We start from the raw sequence: 17,223 nt of genomic DNA, 5'->3' as shown, positions 1-17,223 counted from the left end.
CCTTTTGTTTGTGAAAATTTATTATGAATAGTCCCATTAATAAAATTTAAATCAAATAATATAGCAACAGTATAACAGAAAGATAATTAGCTTTACATAGATAAGTGTTATAAAATACTTAGGAAACAAGTTGAAGATGTCCATGGTTGCAAATAAAGCTTCCTTTTATTCAAAATTAGGGAAAAAAAAAAGAATTTGTGTTTCACAGGATAAAAAGAGGTAAATTTGATATTCTCAATTATGTGCATGTTCTACAAAACAACTTTCATCCCTTTTCAGAATGACTTCGGAGGACACAGGAGCCTGGTGAATAAGTGGACAACATTCCTCAAAGCACGTCTGATCTGCTCTGTGCCAGGTCCAAATGGCATCGACACACATTTTGATGAATTGCGTAAGTACTTATTGTTATATTTTACAAAGGACATTTATTCACACTTTGTGAAATCCATTAAAATCTGCATCTTTCCCCAATTTTGTCTCCAAACAGAGGATGTATTCCTAATGAATTCTAAAGATCCTAAAAACCCAATTGTATATGGAGTATTTACAACATCAAGGTAAATAGCCTTTTTATTGTTTTAAATAAGTTTGCTATCCTTTAGATCCTTTCAAATTATCCATAGGTTGTGAAAATACATTTCTGAAAAAATGGCAAGGTGTCCTCATCTATCACTCTTACACCTCTTTTTGTTGGAACCTATCTCTTATTGATCCCAAATGTTTGACATTTTTCCTGAGCTCCAGAAATTCCTGGGTCTCTGCTCCCCTGTGAAGTGGGGGTAGTGTGTGCATGACCATGTCCACCTGATTAACAGGAGATCTGGAGATTTGTACCCAGGAAGTCTCAGGTCCCCTTAAGTCCTTGTGCCTGCACAGGAAACAGCCTCAACCACTGAGTCATCTCTCCACCCCTGGCAGTTTATCTTCAGAAAAGGGGCTGGAGAGGTGGCTAAGACTTACACTTTCAAAGCTTGCCTGTCAGGATTCAATTCCCCAGTATCCACATAATTCCAGATGCAAAATATGGTGCATGCATCTGGAGTTTATTTTCAATGGAAAGAGGCCCTGGAACACCCATACTCTGTTTCTAACTCTCCTTGTCTGTCTCTCTCCCATGCAAATAAATAAATTAAAATATTTAAATATAACTAAGTTTTTGAAAAGAATGTAGTCACTGTAAACAGAATTATGATGCAATTACATAAATGTGTGTTATAGCCTATTCATAAGTTTGCCTTTAAACATTTTAAAGAAAAGTAGAATAATATAAAAGTAGAAATCTGAGTTTTGTTAAAAATTTGTAGTGATATAAACTAAATATAAAAAAATTTTAATTTGGAATATAGATACATAAAGTATCTCCCTTTCCCTTCCTCCCTTTCTCTCTTCCTCTCTCTCTGTCTCTCTCTGTCTCTCTCTGTCTCTCTCTCTCTCTCTCTCTCTCTCTCTCTCTCTCTCTCACACACACACACACACACACACACACCACAAACACACACACATCTGGTAGCAATTGCTAAATAAAAAGGATGAAAGAAAAGCTTAGGTATACTTTGGTATTAGGGGTTCCACTGAGATGAAATTTGTCTGATGACAGACTGAAGAGAAACTCTATTTCCAATGCCCAGGCTGCCCATGAGCTTTTCTTTACCCTCTACTCCAACCAGACAATCTTTGCTGTTTTACATCACATGATGTTAGGATTACAGTATGACTTTACAGGTTTAGGGATGGTACAATATTCACAAATCAAACTATTAAATTGATATTAGCACCTTTTAAAAAGTAAGTATTACAAGAAATCATGATGTTTCATGTATACATATTTTAAAGGGCTTTAAGTAAATAACTAGTTCTTTTGTAAAATTGAATTACTCTTTATTTTGACAATCTTGTAATCCAAGTTTTTAAAAATAATCATACATGAATAAGGAGATGACTAAGAGCAATTGTGACTTAAGCATGAAGGCCTCTCAGGCCAGAGACCACCAAGTTCAACTACCAAGAACCCATATTAAAAGCTGTGTTGGTGACCACATATGCTTGTAAACCCAGTCCTTGATATGGGATGGAACTTTTCATAGCATGGGGTGGTGGTGGGGGGCTTCCTATTAGACAGCAGCTCCAGTTGATGGAGAGACCCCATCTCAAGAAAATATATGTAAGAATAAGAGAAGCACACCCTACAGTTTCCTTGGACTGATGCTCACATATACATAGGGAAATAACATCTTCACACACATGTATACACATCACACACTTATTGCATACCCCACAATGCATAGATACTCCACACATACATACACAGGTGTGCAGAAAATAAGATTATATAAAATGTCTCATAAAATCATGAATAAGTAATGAAGAAAAACCCAAGCAAGAAATTAGCATGGGCTTTTTGTATATATTCTATTTTATATATAATATGAAACTCAAACTCAATTTCTCCTTTCTCTATTCACTTACATTCTACCCTTGAATGTTTTCTACTTCTCCCTCTGTCAGTTTGATCTTCTTTTCCTCTTTCTCCAGAGTCTTATTGTCAATTAAGGAAGAGTAGCTTAATTTCACACTTTTTTAACTGCCATTATATTCAGTTTGAATTTCACATTCCCTAAAGCTAATGAAAGAAACAAATATATGTACATGGCTATGAAGAAGGTTATATACTGGAATGTGTGCAAAGTATTTAAAGTAATTTGGAATTCAGTCAGGAAAAGTATTTCAGGGAACTGTTACAGTATAAAGTTAAAGGTGATCCATGGTATGTGATTCTGCAAATATTAAAAACCATTACAATCTGCTTGAGCATTACTCCTTACTTTTAAAATTAATTGATGTGAAAGAAGAAACCTACATGACTAAGTCAACATGGAAGCTCTTATTCCTACATATTTTTTCCACTTTGGTGTAAAAGACTGGACAATTAAAGAAGAGATTGTGGAATATGCAAATTCTCAACTCTCCCTCCCTTTACCCTGCTTTCGGTTTATCAGTGCAGAATTCTCATCCTGCCTTCATGTTAACAGAATTCTCTGTCACACCTCAATGTGCATTGGAATTATTTAGACTGTGTGTTAAAATTCAGGTTGCTGAATTTTTTATGAACCTAAGACATAAATTTTAATTAGAAACATATAAATAATAAATATCAAAAATGTAGGTTGTTGTTCTCTACTCCTCAAGCTTCTGGTCCAATAAGAATGGACTGGGTTTGAAAAACTGCATTTCTCCATGTTGGTGTTTTAGGTATCACACTTTGATTGCCATTGGCCTAATGGAGAAATTACTTTGCATTTTTTCTTCCATGAGATAGATGGTGTTTGCAAGTGGTTCTTATATCTATATATCATATGCATCAAGCCTGTAAATGCTATCTGACTTCATGAATAGATAACCAAATATGTAACAATGGAAATGGGATGATGTATGACACAAAATTTCATTACAATAATAGGGTATATCAAATGTGTGTCAATTTGCATATAATTCTGTAAGTAGTTACTGAACTTCATACTCATTACTTACCATAGATATATTAGTTGATGAAGTCTTTTAGAAGTCAGCATCCTCATGAAATCTACCATGTGTTGTGTATGTGGAAGAGTTTCCAGTAATCAACACTTAGGAACAGATTATTTTTATGTGGCCTGCTTTAAATGCAATTTTGATCTGACTTATAGGTAATTTTCTATGAGGAGAGATCAGCTAAAAGATGAATTCCATTTTGTGAATGTGCAGAAGTGTTTTGTGTGTTTGTATAAATCCATTCTTTAAGCTGCATTTCTGTAAATAAAACAAAATGGGGAAATGTTTCAGCTCAATAACAAACTTCCAATTTACTTAAATTGGCTGAATTTGTTTAATAGAATTATAAGAATAATTGCCATAATTCTCATTTTGACTATAGCACAATTGTTGATTTTTAAAAATATTTTATATATTTTTTATTTAGTTAGTTGAGAGGAAGAGAAAGAAGCAGAGAGAAAGGCAGATAGAGAGATAATGGGTACATCAAGTCCTCTAGCCACTGTAGACGATCTCCAGATGCATGTGTCACCTTGTGTATCTGACTTATGTGGGCCCTAGGGAATCAAACCTAGGTTCTTTGGCTTTGCAGAAAAACACTGCTAAGCCATCTTTACAGCCCTTGCCTATGTTTTTAGTAATTGTTATTAACTTAATACTGTGTTATAGTTTGGACCAATATTATGTTTAAATGGCTTCACAGGTATCAATCTCTGATACTTGATCTCATACCTTTATTCACTTGGGAATTAAAAGTAATATACAGTAACATGTCGTTTGCTACTGAGAACTCATTTTCTGCATCATTTTTAGCTTATAAAATTAGTTCTTAAACATTCCTGCTGCCTTTCTTTTCTTTGATAAAATATAATTTATTATTTTGTTTACTGACAAACTGCATCAATATGACTAACATCATTACTTAAAATAGTTGTGATTGCTGAGCTTATAATCATTTTGATACTTAATATGTGAAAGATAATTCATCCTAAGCAATTCCATTTCTACTGAATAAAGATGAACACTTGTTTCAATTCTTTCTTTCCCTTCTAGTAACATCTTCAAGGGGTCTGCTGTGTGTATGTATAGCATGAGTGATGTAAGAAGGGTGTTTCTTGGTCCATATGCTCACAGGGATGGTCCCAACTATCAGTGGGTGCCTTATCAAGGAAGAGTCCCCTATCCACGACCAGGAACGGTGAGTGGTACAGATTATTAATAGACGAAAGGAATTTATTACTGGAAAAGGTAACAAATACTGTAAGTGCATATTAAATAAAGATAATGGAGAACAATGATTCTAAGACTACATGATCCTCTACAATTCCACATTTAAGACCTTGTTCACTATACTTGTCAGTATTTACAGTTAGTGCTTACCAATTACTGCCTCTAATTTTGAGAAATAAAAACTGCATGGGCAGTCTCATGCATTTTAATTTCTGAAGAGGATATAATGACAATGGCTTTCATGGAAAGTTGGAACAAATAGAATGCATTTGGGCAGGTAATGTCTGGTTCTAAGAAAGTTGCTTGTTCTTATTGTAGTATAGTCTTTTTGTTATGCATTAAACCAGATAAATGGTCTTTAAAGCCTATAGTATCATACCACGGACTCCAGACAAACCAATTAAAAAGGTTGTAGCAGTTACTTTATCATTACTGGGATAAAACACTTGAAATCATCACATGTTAATAACTAGGAAGGAAGGAGGGGGAGAACACCATGCTAATTGCAGTAAGAGAAGCTGAGCTAAAACACTACAAAAGCCTGCCCCCAGGGATACACTTTTTCTAATTCCAAAGTCCCCACTAACTGGGGATTAAGTATGAGGTTAATCACAAACACATGAGGCAAAGGGTGATATTTCATATCCAAACCACCAGAAGTGAAGAATAAATGTGAATAACAGACATTAGAAGATATTCTAAGTCACTCTTCTCTAAGTTCATTGTAAGTCTTCTCTTCCTCTTCAGCAACCTGGACAAACAGCAGAAAAAGAAACACAAAACCAGCTTTTATTTCTGATTGTAAAAGGGGTGAGGGACAGAGACATGTCAATGTAAAGATCCATAGAACCATGACTAGACATCACCATGAGCCCATTAGAAACAACCCAGCATGAAGAATCACTCATTATACAGTTTCTAATCTAAGAAACTTTAAAAACACAATTTTATATTAATAGAATACATTTGAAATTTAGCTATTATTATTATTATTAGCCTTCATAGTAAGTTAATTTATTATTATTATTATTAGCCTTATTTGGGTAAATGCTACTTTACTACTTTATTGGATATAGGATGCATGATATGCTATTTTTTTTATTAATTAGTTTTCTATTCTGCAAATACAGTCAGTTTGGTAGCATTATTAGGTTCATCTGTGACCTACCCCTCCCCATTGGCCCCTCCTTGCTGAGGTATATGGGTCGTGCATTGTGGAGTTAGCCCACAGTTATGGGTAAGATAAATGTCTCTGCAATGATATGTTATTGATATGCTATTTTTTCTTTAAATTGTTAAATGTGTTCATAAGAAAATTGAAATTTTTTTCATCTTATAAATACTATTAGCTGATGAATACTATAAGAGCAACCAGTGGTATTCTAGAATAAATAAATGGCTAAGATTAAATGGACTATCTGTTGTTTAAAAGCAGAATAATGAAATATATGAAAAAACAAGGATATTTACTCCCTATTTTGTTGTAAGCCATTTTGTATTTTATTGGATAACTTATCAAATTCCACATGATAGAAAATGTTCTACTATTCTGAGAATAATATAGTTTTTGATCTGAATATGTGTACATTATATTTTAAATCATTGATAACAATTTGAACAAATGTGGAAATTGCTATATTCTGGATTCTAAGGGAAATAGTGTATATTCATAGAAACAGCTATATGTAGAATACGGACAGGTGTACATGTTGATACCCATAGCCAATTATTGTTCCTATTTCACAAATGAGATCTCTGAGGCAAACGGATGCCATGTAATAAAGCAAGTAATTCAGTCTAACAATTTAGTTCTAGCTCACTATTCATCCTTCTTATAACCTGAGAAACTACATCAGCAAAATGCTAGTGATTGGAGGCAGGAAGCACTGCCTACGGTAGGAGTCAGACATGACAACAACCTCTGTGAATAAAGTTCACTGGGATAAGCTTATGAAAGGTGCCAGCTGAGAACATGTTATTCCATCAGGACTGCTGGCTGGGGGAAATGTGGCATTCCAACAATATGCTACAAAATACATAGAGAAGGAGGCAAGTCGAAGGAAAAGTTAAATAATTTCTCTTTTTCAATCAAATATTTCCAAAATTTATATACTATATTAATATGACAGTATAAAAGCATGTGAAAAATTCCAACTGCCATTAACACTTTTTCATTCTTTTTGCTGCTTTATGAAAATATGTGACATTTCTTTGACACCATTTAAATTGTTTTCTGATTTATCTAAAGAAAAAATAAATTATTATATCTCTACACACATGTATATAGGCATATATATAACATTGCCATTTTAAAACAGTTTATTTCATTCTTCATGAATTATTAATGACTTTTCATGGTATTGACAAAGACCATTGGTTTCCCTTTCTCAGTGTCTTGTTGATCAGAATCCTCTTTTCATTACATTTCATTTCTGGAACTTTCATAGGGTATGTTAAAAATCACTTTGGTGTAAGATAAGAAAAAAGAGATTATACAGTACTCTGCAAATGCCTTAGAACAAGTATACACAATAAATCTTAAATTTTCTCATTTCTATTTCATTTTCTTATATGGCGTGTCTATATACAGAGGTGGCATTGTGGCTGTTAACAGCCATGTGTCCATTCAGGCTTCTGGGCTGATATTGTTTGTGTTGGTCAGCTTCTGTGACAGACATGCTGTTAATAGTCAACAACATCTCTCTATATTCTGAAAGTTGTTTTCTTTATTAAAGTCATGAATGGTAGTTTTTCAAGGTTTTATTATGAATAAGGTAGTAAGGTTTAGTTTATATTTTAATTGGTTTATAAAAAACAAAGAACTTTAACGTGATTCTAGGCCAAAAAATATATCAAAAAAGTATTCTTCTGTAATGATTATTAATTGCATTAAGTTGTAGCATTTCCTATTCAATATACTAAACATCTATCACACAAATAAAACATTTGGTAGTATAATCAATTAGTGCATCAGACTTCTGTACTCTGATTCATAATTATATTTGAAAGTTTTTATAAGAAAAGAATGTATGGCTATATACTCATTAACACTGAGATTTAAGATTATTTTAGGAAACATATACTGATGGTTGCATCTATTAATTTAAGTAGATAAGATTGAGTATTTCTAATTCATGCTTAATCAATTTAAAATATAATTAAGAGAAAACCATGTATTATTGCATAATATATAATCCTAATCATTAGATTGTAATAAAAAGGTATTTTTCTCTTTCTCCTATTAGTGTCCCAGTAAAACATTTGGTGGGTTTGACTCTACAAAAGACCTTCCTGATGATGTCATAACATTTGCCAGAAGCCATCCAGCCATGTACAACCCAGTTTTTCCTATTAATACCCGTCCAATAATGATCAAAACAGATGTGAATTATCAGTTCACACAAATTGTAGTTGACCGAGTGGATGCAGAAGATGGACAGTATGATGTCATGTTTATTGGAACAGGTACATTCTTTTAATTTTAATTATGTACTTTCTTCCTGAGCACTGTAACTAATCTATTAAGTATACTACAAACTAAGGGACTGGTTTTACACTCACTTTTGGTACTGGTAATCTCTTAGAAGTGACTTTGGATTATGAATATTCTGCTATTACAAATATGTCATATATTTAGAGAAACATTAAAAATATATTTCCTGTTTAATGAAAACTTGATAAATGTAATCAAGTAAAGACAACGTTTAGGTAAACAACCAATGTTCAAGATTGAATTATAACCTTTTTCTGGCTAGTGGATTTTTGAAAGTCATACCTGAAATTCCCAGGATATTCAATGAAGGTTTCAGAATATATTACTAAACTGTAAAATTGCCACTTGGTGAAAAGCAAATAATGGTCAGCATGAATATTTACTCATTGTTTTTGCAATACATCGAGGAAAAAAAAAAGACCTTTATTAGGAAAAAAAAATGATTTAAGTCACAAGATAACTTTCTGAGAAATATTTAAAATCTTTGTTAAATTCTATTTTTGAAAATCATTAAAATCAGCAAATAATTCTATTGTTATTATGACACATTATTTTAGTTCCTCATAGGCTTTAAAGTGTAACACTATTTAGGAAAGTACCAGTTACAAATTTGAAACTTGCTACTTAGGGTCATATTCCAAGGTAATAAATTCCTTGTTTCCATTAACGCTGTTAAGTGTCATAAATCAATGAGAAGCTGAGTGAGTGCCCCACTGAAAACCTTGTATAATAATATTTATCTTCCCTTGGTGGAAAGCAGGAAAAAATATGTTAAATACAGAAGTATGGCAACTGTGCAGTGAGATTAAGTTATAGAATTAAAGTTTTATAACAAAATTGTGAATTACTTATATTATCAGGTATGACAACATCAGGTTCTGAGCAATACATTTTTCTACATTTATGCAAGAGAAATGTTCTCTAATAAATAAAGGAATGCCAGGGAAATTCACAGTTGCCTAAAAATCATTGAATTGTAAATACCACCTTTGGGCTGTAAATATTAGAAAAATAGAACATGAGGTTTTCCCTTCAGTAAATATTAGTTTATTTTTAATGTCAAATTATAATTGAATCTCTGTAAAGTAATTGTGTTCAGTAATGCCTCAGTTACCTCACCTCTGGCTTAAGAACATTCCAAAGTCCCTTACTACCTGTCAAAGCAACAAAGCTTGCTTCTGGGTATTTGACCAAAGGAAAACAATCATAGCTTCTAATTCCTCTCAGACACAAACTGTCTCTAAAACCCCACTGCCACTGAATGCCTAATGATGTGAATGGTTGCAGGTCAGAATAGACCACAGTCATCTGTCAGCAAAGTAAATTGATTACAGTAATTTTATCTTTTAACTAAGTTTCACATTGTAGCCCATTGATCCTAGCTGAGTAATCTGATTCAATTTGTGTGAAATTGTTTGAAATACTATTCAGTAAAACTTGATCTGGGTTGCAGATAAAGCTGTGTTTGAGTACTTGATACCCAATTGGAGGCACTAAATAGATTAACCTAATTTCCCTTTAATCTTTGGTGTTATGAGCAGGCTAAGTTCCTATAAACATAGTAGGATCCTCTTAAAAGAGGACTTTTTTTTTTTTTTTTTTTACTTTACAATGGATAAACTAGCACATGATTATGGTCATGGTCAATTGTATGACTACATTGCCATGTTTTTTATGCTATAGTACTCTTCACAAATAGCATGGTTGGAATGAACTAATGACATATGAACAAATCAAATTCACTCAAAACTAGAACGTTGGTGACTGAAATATTCACTGTAGAAACACTCCTCTTTCTGCATGGACACAGGGCCTTAATGAAATTTCAAGGAAAACTGATAGTTCTTATCTTTATAGCAATTTGTCTGTTTTAACAATGAAAAACAGAAAGCCAAATAATTGAAATTTCTACAAAATGTATTCAACTTAATGTTTTTTTTTTAATTTCTGAATTTTAATGGGTTTTTTAATGCTCTAAAATTGATCAAACAATATGTGCATTGGTTGCAAACGGCTGTGATAAGTGTTTGTTTTGAGAAGCCACCTTATTGTAACTCATCACTTCATGATCATTGAGCCCTCATTAAGGGCCTCTAGGTGCTGAAGGCTTCCTATCAGTCAGGTGAGGATGGATAGCCAGGCTCTGAGGCTTAGGTGCATGACAGCATTCCTCACATTGTGTCTTTATAGAAGTACACTCATTTTATTGTAACAGCTGAAAAACTTGTTAGGTAAAATTAGTATTATTTTAATATTGCTTTTTTGTTCTTACGGTTCACCTGAAATTTGATGAAAAATTAAAATAATGGTTTACCTTACCTAATTTCTGTAGTTATTTTTATGTTTTTCTTAAATATGCAGTTTTTTTAATTTTTTTTTTTATTTGAGAGCGACAGACACAGAGAGAAAGACAGATAGAGGGAGAGAGAGAATGGGCACGCCAGGGCTTCCAGCCTCTGCAAACGAACTCCACACGCGTGTGCCCCCTTGTGCATCTGGCTAACGTGGGACCTGGGGAACCGAGCCTCGAACCGGGGTCCTTAGGCTTCACAGGCAAGCGCTTAACCGCTAAGCCATCTCTCCAGCCCTGTAGTTTGTTTTTTAAGGATAAAACCTTTATCAAAACTAAATGCAATTATTCAACCTTAATTTTTATACTCCCAGGCAATCTTGATAGTTTAGGTACTGTATGGTTACATGAAATGCCTTTATATGAATAGTTCACTGATGTTTATACATGCAAAAGAAAGACTAAGGTCAAAATACTCTTTTGGAGAAATTTTGATTCCTTTTGTTGCTACTAAACCGAGGTCATGACTGCTTTAAATTATGGTTTTCTACCCTCCCTTTTCCTATTCCTATTTTTTTAAAGATGTTGGAACCGTTCTTAAAGTAGTCTCAATTCCTAAAGAGACTTGGCATGATTTAGAAGAAGTTCTGCTTGAAGAAATGACAGTCTTTCGGGTGAGTGCTGCCTAATATCAAGGCTCAACAAATACATTGCCGGCCTATAGGGCAGCTGCCCAGGGAACTTGGTAAGGATGAATATAGTCTTGCACACCCTTCCAATTAGCTTGTCAGTTAGAATTAGAAAGCCAGACGCTAGTCAAAATAAGCCTCTGAAGCTTTCAATGCTAGTTAAATATAAGTATAGAAAGAAATATATTCTTGCTTCATTTTTTTTCAATGATAAAGTACATGATTTACATTTTACATTACACATGCAGGTTGCCTTGATAAAGAAATGTTTCCCTATTCTTTCATACCTTGCAATATGACTGGGATGATAGGTGCAGTCTATGAAAGAACTAAGGAAAATATAATCAGGGTTACCCAAAGTCAAAGGTATTTCAGTATATTCATATATTGTTTTACTGTATTTTCTTCAAGAAATCAATTGCTAACAAAATTGTTTGGAGTTTTCAGTTACTAATAGCACATTTGCTGTAGACTTTTAGTCTGCACATGAGAAATATACAGATCTTTTTCTGCCATTGGCCCAAGTCACGGATGTTACAGTTCAGTTCTCATAGAGCTGATGATGTTGATGAAGCAGCAGAGAATGGTAGAGAGACCTGTAGTCTGTTGTTCATATCAAAGAGCTGGCTAACAGAAAGAATTTGACTAGGCATCACACTTTGTTATAAGTCATTTATGAGAACAGACAGGGAACCTATTTCCTATACATACTTTATTTTTAAACTCTTGATAAAAGAGTAGGTATATATTGAAACATTTATAAATGCAGAATATACTTGAACTAGAAGAAATATGTAGCTAGAAAACAGAGAAAATATTGGATCTAGTCTCTAAACTTCAAGTGGTGTCATTTATTCTTCACACGATTCTGATATATCATCTATTACATGAAGGAGATTATAGTTTTCAGAAAATTCAACATTTAATGATAACAGACATATTTCCGTGACTTGAATTTGCCCTGTATCTATGTATGTGTGTGTGTGTGTGTGTGTGTGTGTGTGTGTATATATATATATATAAAATTTATATTTGTATATTATTGTGTATATATTTGTATATTGGTATATTTACCCAGTACTTTCATGCTTACTGTTCAGTAGTCTTTTGAAGAGAAAATGGAGATAAAGAACTCAAATATGACTATTTCTTAATATTCTTTCCATTAAAATTATGATTATCATGAAAACATTAGCTGGTAAATTGAGGCTTAAATCTTTTTTAATAGCAAACTAACCAGTTTCTAGCAGGGAATGTTTATACTCCTAAGTCATGTCTACAATTTTGGCTTCATTCACCACAATCCCTCTGAAATTCTCATTCTCAAAAACATGAGACAATACCTATTTCCCCAGGAGGTTAGAATTAGAGACACACATGTAAAGCAGCAAGGAAAGTGACAGACACTGTTTGAAGCACTATTGGGGATTTTTTTTTTTTTTTTTTTTTTGTCATTGGTTTTTGTTTGTTTTGCTTTTATTCTGTTTGAGCAAGGGTCCCATGTAGAACAGGCTGGCCTGAATTTATTATATCGTTGAGCCTTAAATTTTCCATCTTACTACCTCCATATCCTAACTGCTGGAATTACAGGTATGTGTCATCACATCTAGATGAAATGTTATTGTTAATATTGTTACAGTATTTTCAGATTTCTAAACTGAAAAGGAGCTACATTTGACATATGCTTATTATTAATCCTTGATTTAAATATTCAAAATAACAAAATCATAATTCTAAATTTTGAATTTTAAAATCAAGAACTTTGGGGGCTGGAGGGTTAAGGCATGTGCCTACAAAGCCAAAGGACCAGGTTTGATTCCCCAGGACTCACATTAAGCCAGATACACAAGGTAATACATGCATCTGGAGTTGGTTTGCAGTGGCTGGAAGCCCTGGCATGCCCATTCTCTGTCTCTCTCATAAATAAATAAATAGATTTTTTAAGTCCTTTAAAGAAAATAAGAATTTGGCTTGATTTTTCTATGTAGGTTGTAGACAATTGACATTCTTTATCACTCACCATGTCCTTTGGCCTACCTCAAGGAGCAGACATATTGATGTTTTAGCCTGTAAAAAAATGCACTGCCAAACACTATAGAATCCACTTAGCTTTAGTATACAAATTATAGACATTGAAGGGTGAATTTATAAATCACAATATTAAGTGCACTATTATATCTCTATAGTCTAATATACCCTTTCAGTCAATGTTTGTTAAATAGAGGGATGAAGTGGTATTAATGGAAAAGCTAAATATAATAATTTTAAGGGTCTTACTTATGGAAGCCCTACGTTAAAAAAGGCTTGAAAATCACATGGAAGAAGCAGTAGCAAGTTGTCAGGTGATGTCCTCCCATATTATTCTTTAATAGAAAAATATATTCACTTTAGAGATTTATATTAACATCACTATTTTCAATGAAGTTCTAGGAGACAGTCTAAAAATTCTTATTGATTGAAAGATTAATGTATTAGTCATTGTTCTTTTCTATGTTGCCTTTCACCTCTCATACAATCAGGTTAATATATTAACTCAAGTGTGTGTGTGTGTGTGTGTGTGTGTGTGTGTGTGTGTGTGTGGTGTGTGTGTATGAGTGCAAGCATCCATCATGGTCCTAGTATAATACTTATTTCTGCAGAAACAGATAAATTCTGTTTCTGACCTCCTCCAGCAAACAGATCATCTGCATTATACTTCTTAGTTTCAATGATTTTCTTTTATTTGTTAGTACTTTTAAATTTTATTTTATAAAATTATTTAATGACATGATGTTAAAAATATTCTTATTGCCTATAATTTAATTAAGTTTTGGATTTTTTTCAATCATGCATATTTTTGTAGTAATACTGAATTCTAGCTAACTTTTGCTTTCTAGTGTATGTGGATTTTTAAGTTACATTTCACACCTTACTTATGATCTTTGGCATATTAATAAATGTATTAATTCAAAATGATTTTAACTTAATCTGAAAGATGAAAATGACCTTCAACAAAAATGTGATAGATGTTAACTATCATGCCAGTACAAATATTTAATATATATGTCATTTTTGTTAGCATTTTGTGGCTTCTAGAGAAATACATTATTAACTAATTTATACCTGTAATAACTGTTGGATGATATTTATATGGTATTTAAGATATCTTTAAAAATATTGTTTCTATCAATTAAGAATAAGTAAGTAACATTGTTCTGGCATAGAAATAACTGACTAGCCATGTACAAGATTGTTAAAAGTTTGTTTAAACTCAGAAACACATCTCTCCCATAAAAAATATGCTAGTTTTCTTTCATATTCTGTGATATTCATATTGTCACTATTATTTCTTTGACACTCAAGTAGACAAAACATATTTGGCAGAGAATAGAGAAATATTTATGTTCAACATTCTATTCTATCAAGTAAAAGTCATACATATATTGTGGTCTAGCAATTGGAATATTTCACTGTCAAACTTTGTTTAATTTTGCAGTGGAGGACAAAAAAAAAAAAAAAAAACCCACAATACATTAAGGCGATACCCACATACAGTGAAAAGGTAGAGAAATGATGGTTTCTTGTGTTTGAATTTGAAGAATGTCATTATATTTAAAACAAAATGCAGTCTGAAAAGGTCAAACTAAGAATCACAATCATTTGACAAGGCAAATAGACAAGGTAAAGGTTTAAGCTTATCGCCATGGTCATACCTGATACTCCTGAATATTTACTTAAAAACACATTTAATTAAAACAAATTTAATGTTAACCAACCAGATAATTTTCCTATATTATCATCTCCATGAGAATAACTCAAAAACTTACTGGATTAAAACCAATACCCTTTGTCAACATGGGGTTGGGTTTTAGGAAAATACCCAACATAATCACAGACCATTCCAGTGCTTTCAGTTACATCCAAGAGCTTTCTTTTCTGGGGGAAATAAAACCCCAATGATAATATAAAAAAATTCCTTGGCAGTAAACTTTCCATTTTTTAGTTTAAAAAAGTTAATGGATAATAAGAAGTGCAATAAAATTGGTATTGTTGATGGATTCAAAAACAATGGACGAGTTACTAAATATTCAAAGTGGCTTACAGAACTAAAATTATCTCCATTCTAAATGTGATTTGAAACACAGGGGTGAATTTGGTACATATTTTCTATGCAAATCTGTACAAGATGGTAATAGTGCCTCAAAGTGTTCTCAACATAAATATTGCAACTATGAAGTGTTTCTTTATAAATTAAACTTACAACTCAATGGTTGCTATTGTAATATACTGATGCAAATGATAGTGTGCTTTAAAATAGTTGAACATTTCATATCTATTTCTTTGTTATAAAAATATGAAGATTTATAAAAGCTAAGCATGTGGTGATTTCCCCTTAACTGTTCAAAGTGGGCTATTGTTTCCTTTCCAGTCAGTGAAGTGTCATGTCTAGTAGCAGTGTACTGGGACAAAGGCTTAAGTTATAGTTCTGCTGGCTGCAAAGGACTGCATGGAGGTTATACCAATGACATTTTAAAACCAATTAGTGCAACACTTTGTGAACAGCTGAGCAAACAATTGAAAGAGTTTAAGGTTCATTCAAATGTAAAACATATTTGATGTTTTCCAAATTTCAGTCTATTAATTCATGCTAAAGAAGCACCCCCTTATAGAGCATTCAGGGAGCAACATCATAATCTCCTGGGATCAGCAGTTTGGACAAGTTCACAAGTACAAAAAAAGTTTAATAAGAGCTAAATTACAATATTTAGAAAACTCTGGTAAATTGGATTCATAGAAAATCTTGAAAAAAGACTAGCATGGTGGTATTGCCTTTAATCCCAATATTTGGGAGGCAGAGGTAGGATCACCATGAATTCAAGGCTATCCTGAGACTACAAAGTGAATTCCAGATCAACCTGTGCTACAGCAAGTCCCCACCTTGAAAAAAGAAAACAAACAATCCAAAAAATAAAAAATAAAAAAATGAAAATAAATAAATAAATAAATAAGAAAATCTTGAAAAGATGCTAATTTATTTTATTTTATTTTTTACTTGAATACCAATTAATTTTGCAATTGAAACCAGTTTCATGAGCAAAATGCTTATGAAGCTACATCTGTTTTAAATGGAAATCATATTCACCACCAGCAAGTTCTCTGAAAAAAGTATGGCTTATTTAAATGGATATCATTATAATATATTGTCTATTAAAATTCAACTACAAGCAGTATATAACATATATTAATCCAACCTGTTTTTAATTTCCTGATGCAAATAATAAATAAAGCTATATTAATTAAGAGCTTCTATGATCTTAATTTAAGAATATTGAAATTATATTGTACCACAGAATCTGGTGTACATTAGGATTTGTTTCATGACCTAACTTTTGTAGGAGATAATTCATTTTCATCTGCTCCATAGATGTATGTGTTTTTTAAAATTATCAATGAAAATTAAATGTGTTGTTAATGTGCTATATTTTTATAAGGAACTTAGACATAGCTAGCATACACTGTTAAACTGAACGTTAATACTTCCCTCCCTGAAGTGTTTTTCTTGTACCTTCATTGTAAAGATATGTGTAAATATGTTTTGCCTGTGAACCTACTAGAATGGGAGTGTGTAAGGAGAATGGCAGGATGGTGGGAAGAGAACTACAGGGAAGGCTACGAAGAAAAGGTGAATAGAGAATTCTAAGGCATAATAGAATTTAATAGAAGAAACCATCAAGAAGAAAGAGTGACTAGTTCTACATGAAATAAAGAATTGTGATACCAATTAAATCAGAAAAGTGCCTATTTGGAAATGCAGAGGGCATTATTGGTGATCACTGCATCTGACATGGTAGATCACCTAGAGGAAGGGCTAGAGGCAGGGCTGAGATGTGATGGCACTGCTTAGAGATAAGTGGTTAAGATAAACAGGATTAGGATATCCAGATTATTACTTAAAGAAATGCCAGCTAAGGGCTGGAGAGATGGCTTAGCGGTTAAGCGCTTGCCTGTGA

General features: G+C 32.7%; 1 protein-coding gene across 2 annotated transcripts in view; it reads left to right on the top strand.

Annotated features, from left to right (window-relative positions):
- Sema3a (semaphorin 3A) overlaps positions 1-17,223 on the top strand; it is a 427,884-nt gene that overhangs the window by 372,056 nt on the left and 38,605 nt on the right. For both annotated transcript variants that reach the window (XM_045160315.1, XM_045160316.1), the window contains exons 9-13: positions 280-394; positions 491-560; positions 4,585-4,729; positions 8,007-8,226; positions 11,127-11,218. In XM_045160315.1, coding sequence (XP_045016250.1) covers positions 280-394; positions 491-560; positions 4,585-4,729; positions 8,007-8,226; positions 11,127-11,218 — 642 coding nt within the window. The remainder of the gene's footprint in view (positions 1-279; positions 395-490; positions 561-4,584; positions 4,730-8,006; positions 8,227-11,126; positions 11,219-17,223) is intronic.

Source organism: Jaculus jaculus, chromosome 10 (genome assembly GCF_020740685.1).
Source record: "Jaculus jaculus isolate mJacJac1 chromosome 10, mJacJac1.mat.Y.cur, whole genome shotgun sequence".
In the NCBI taxonomy this organism is placed as follows: domain Eukaryota; kingdom Metazoa; phylum Chordata; class Mammalia; order Rodentia; family Dipodidae; genus Jaculus; species Jaculus jaculus.
The sequence above is the reverse complement of the archived record's forward strand: the minus strand, read 5'-3'. Positions and strand labels throughout refer to the sequence as shown.